Raw genomic sequence first — 4,304 nt, forward strand, 5'->3', positions numbered from 1 at the left:
ATTATGTGACCTAGTAATTAATGCTAGCAAGTTTTAGGTACGTAGTATTTATGGATGTGAGTCAAAGTTCTAATATTATTTTTTTCCATTATATATATATATATAATGGAAAAAAATAATAAAAATTAACTCCTATACAGTGTCTCCAGACCTAAGATTATGTAGTAGATGATGTCATACGTACTTGTATTTAAGGCGGTGTCATACTTGTCTTAATGCCCTAAACAAGAGCATTTATACTTTCTTGTTTCTAGAAAATTTGTGGAGCATTTTTATTTTATGGATTTGATAAATTCGATTATTAATTGATAGGATTGGGTATCTAAATGAAGCATGCTTTGTCCGGTAAACAATCCTTTCTGGGTGGCCAATATATGGCATAAATATTATTTTAGATATCCTTTAATATATTAGAAAAAAAAGCGCAGAAAAATATATCCTCTAATTGCTGCCCCCGTAAGGGGAAACAAGTATTATTCGCAGCAACGAAGACGTACAGTAGATAGAGTTGTAGTCGATCACCGGATATGCATGTAGTAAGCATCGGCTACTCAAGGAAGCTAATTTCTTAAATATTGAATGAGCCTATGAACTTCATCATGCTTGGATTCACCACACTATACCCTCCATCCACCAAAAGGTTCAGTCCGCTCACATAATTTGCTTCATCACTAGCCAGGTAGAGTGCCGCCCGTGCAACACCTTCTGCCTTGAGAATCTGTCCCTTTAGATTGCCGACCCCACTCACCGCCGCTTCCATTTGGGGCACATCAGCTTCATCAATACCTCCCGCTATGCCAGTGATGACGGCATAAGGGGACACACAATTTACTCTTATCCCATGTTGGCCAAGCTCAGCCGCCAAATTCCTTGCCAGCCCCAAAACTCCACATTTGGACGCTGCGTAAGCGTGAGAGGAGAGCCCTGCAATTGCTGTAGCAGCGCTTGTAGTAAACAGTATGCAGCCTTTGCCGCGTGGGATCATCACCCTCGCCGCGTGTTTGGCGCCTAGGAAACCTCCGACCAAGTTAACGCCAACAATACGCTCTAGATCTGATTTGTCACTTTCCAGAATATTCATGAAGGGGCTGTCCACGATGCCTGCGTTGTTATACATTATATCAAGATGTCCATATTTAGAAACGGCGGTTTCAATAAGATTACAGATGTTGTCTTCATTTGTCACGTCGCAATGGAAGTAGCTGGCATTTTCTCCAAGCTCATCGGCAATGGCTTGGCCCATTTTATCTTGAATATCAGCGATCACAACCTTGGCGCCGTTTTCATGGAAGAGATGCACAGCGCTTGCTCCAATCCCGCTTGCACCTCCAGTAATGATTGCCACTTTCCCATCTAGCCTGAATTTGGAAAATGCATATTGCCGTTTACAGAATATTTAATTAATTGAAAAACTTCATGTTTCAACCTTTAAAAACAAGGGTAAAACCAAAAAAAAAAGGCAATAATGTATGTAGATGACGGACACAAATTTCTTACAAATTAGTTTTTAGAAAACCCATACAAACTAGATTTTAAAAATGACATGTGTCTTTTAAGCTATTAAAAAAGTGGTAAAAAATTTCTAACTACAGAATAATTTGTAAGAAATTTGTGTTCTTAAAAAAACATGTGAGAAGCACATGCAATTAAAATGACAACCCACATTTAAAAGTGACTGTGTCCTTTAAGCATATGAGAAGCACATGCTATTAAATCAACATGTGTTTCTCATATGTCAAAAGGCACATGTCAATCTTATATATGATTTGTATAAAATTTCTTACAAACCAATTTGTAAAAAATTAATGTCCTTAAAAAAATGTGTTTTTCATATGTAAGAAACACATGTCATTATTAGAAGCTCGTTTGTATGAGTTTCCTACAAACCAGTTTGTAAGAAATTTCTGTCGGTAAATAACATATATAAAAATGTTTTGCGAAACTCTTTATAGAGGCTGTACAGTAGAGTATAAGGAATGATATTACTTTGGTTCAATCTTCCCAAACCAGGAATGATACAGTATAAGGAAAGAATCACAAATGTTGTAACGTATACTAGGCAAACATATTACAGGATTTTGGCTTTTCTTAATTATCAGACTCACGTGAGCTGTCCATGATGGTGTGAGCTGGTGCTTTATCAATATATAGTGTTGTATATTTGTCGTACCGAAAAATGAGCTTAGGGGCAGTGGTGTACCATATTTCGAAACATAGTAACGCTCTTAAACGTACATGAGATTCCATGCATACTTTGTGAGGAGAAAATACTTCAGATGAAAATACGAAAGTAGATGGCATATATAGTGCTGTATATTTGTTAGTTTCTCTTTTTGCAGTTGTTTAGTGCCCCATTTGCACCATAGTCGTTGTATATGCTTTCTGATTGTGTATAGTTGTCTAGGTTGGATTCTTTCCTGAATTTACAACTGTTGGTTCCAGCATTTTGAATACATATATATTGGTTTTCATCAATACAAAACTTACTCCTTCATCAAAAAAAACAAAACAAAAAAAACAATGATGCACGTCATATTAGTCGATCTTTCTGGGAAATATCATAACCAAAACATGGGAAACGAAGAGATATGAACCCTCTGATAAATCAAAGTAAAAACTTAGCGAAGCACGGAATTACTAACCTTTTTGCCATTAAGCTGAGAGAGAGAGAGAGAGAGAGAGAGAGAGAGAGAGAGAGAATAATTCTTTGTCTGCGGAATATGGAAGAGATGGTGGAAGTTAGAGCTGAGAGACCTTTCAATTTATAGGCTCAAAAGCAAGACTAAGAAAAGGATCCAGCCACAAGCTAGCTAGCTAGCAGCCCTCTTCAAGCGGGTGTTGGCTCTAGCCTAGCCTATAGTAAACTATTTTTTCGAACAAACAGCACGTACTATTATATATTTTTTATGAAAGCTCCAGAGTAAGGATCAGTACAGATAAAAGAATACAATACCCCTACATAGCTACACCTTAAGCCAAAAAAACTTGACTTGAATAGCAACCTAAACAATACATAAATATTACAATGACAACAATGAATTATACTTTATATTTTAACAAAAACAACAAATAAAAAAGAGCAAATCTAACACCTAAGCTAACAAATAATTCAGTAATATTTTAAGCATTACACAGATTGACTGCAAAAATAAAATAAAATAAAAAACAAAACACCCTAAACAGAAGACCAAAACGAAACCGGAGCCATTTTGGTCCTTGAGAGAAGCTGGCTGGCTAAGATATGTGACTTTTTTTTTCTTTTTCTTTTTTTTTTTCTATCTAAATTAAGATATGTGACTTTCATTTCACCAACCTTGCGTTTGGGGTCCATGTTTAAATTTGGACTTTGAGAGTCTAGCCTAATCTATCCGCACATATATCAGTATGTTACCATTAAAATGGGGGCAAACATTTATGATCCCAGTTTCAACAGCATTAATGAGTGCATGCCCAATGGTACTTGCTGCTTTTATCGCAAGAGTAATGAAAGATGATCCAGGGCCGGCTCGCCAAGAATAAATAATAACAACTTAATTACGGCCGGCTGAATAGCTACCTAAATTAGGCATGTCTAAAGGTCCTAATTAAATAAGGTTTCAAATAGTAATTGCACAATTAAATTTCTTTATATATAAGTAACAATTATGATAAAAAAAGTTAGTCAATGCTTTTTAATTAATTAAAGCTTCAATTATGGTAAAAAATAATATTATAACAAAAAAGTTAGTTAGTGCTATTTAATTAAGACCTTAATTACTGTAAAAAATAAAGGACAGAAATTTCCTACAAACGTTTGTAGGAAATTTCGTACAACCCACATATGAGAGTAACATATGTCCTTTAAACATGTGAGAATCACATATTTTTTTATTAATGCTATTAAAAAAGCATGTGACAAGTACATATTATTAAAAAAACATCTATTTCTCACATGCTAAGGGACACATCAATCTTATATGTGTGTTGTATAAAATTTCTTACAAACCGGTTTGTAGGAAATTCCTGTTAAAAAATAAATACAAAAATTGAATTCCAAAATATTAGGGAGGAAAAGAAAGAAAAATAGAATGTTACATTAAATATTGTCATATGAGCAAAAGAAAGAAATATGACACCTGTTGAAATTAAATGTCTCCTAACAAAGATGAATTTTGTAAGTCGTTCAGAAAAAATTAGATATTTAAAAATAAAAAAGGCCCTACCTAAATTTGTCGCCTTAGGCCTCAAAATCTATTGAGCTGGCCTTCTAACAACCGACTCCCAACGTAACGACACAATATTGTCCGCTTTTGACTCCCTCAAAC

The 4,304-nt window shown here is 34.9% G+C and overlaps 1 protein-coding gene across 1 annotated transcript; it reads right to left on the bottom strand.

Moving 5' to 3' along the window:
• Positions 1–356: 356 nt before the first annotated feature.
• LOC133873533 ((+)-borneol dehydrogenase 1-like) lies at positions 357–2,728 on the bottom strand. The gene is made up of 2 exons (XM_062311247.1): positions 2,643–2,728; positions 357–1,358 (listed from the first exon to the last, which is right to left on the bottom strand). The coding sequence occupies exons 1-2, from the start codon at positions 2,651–2,653 to the stop codon at positions 569–571; spliced, it is 801 nt and encodes a 266-aa protein (XP_062167231.1). The 5' UTR covers positions 2,654–2,728; the 3' UTR covers positions 357–568.
• Positions 2,729–4,304: the final 1,576 nt, after the last annotated feature.

The sequence above is a fragment of the Alnus glutinosa genome, chromosome 7 (assembly GCF_958979055.1).
Source record: "Alnus glutinosa chromosome 7, dhAlnGlut1.1, whole genome shotgun sequence".
Lineage (NCBI taxonomy): Eukaryota > Viridiplantae > Streptophyta > Magnoliopsida > Fagales > Betulaceae > Alnus > Alnus glutinosa.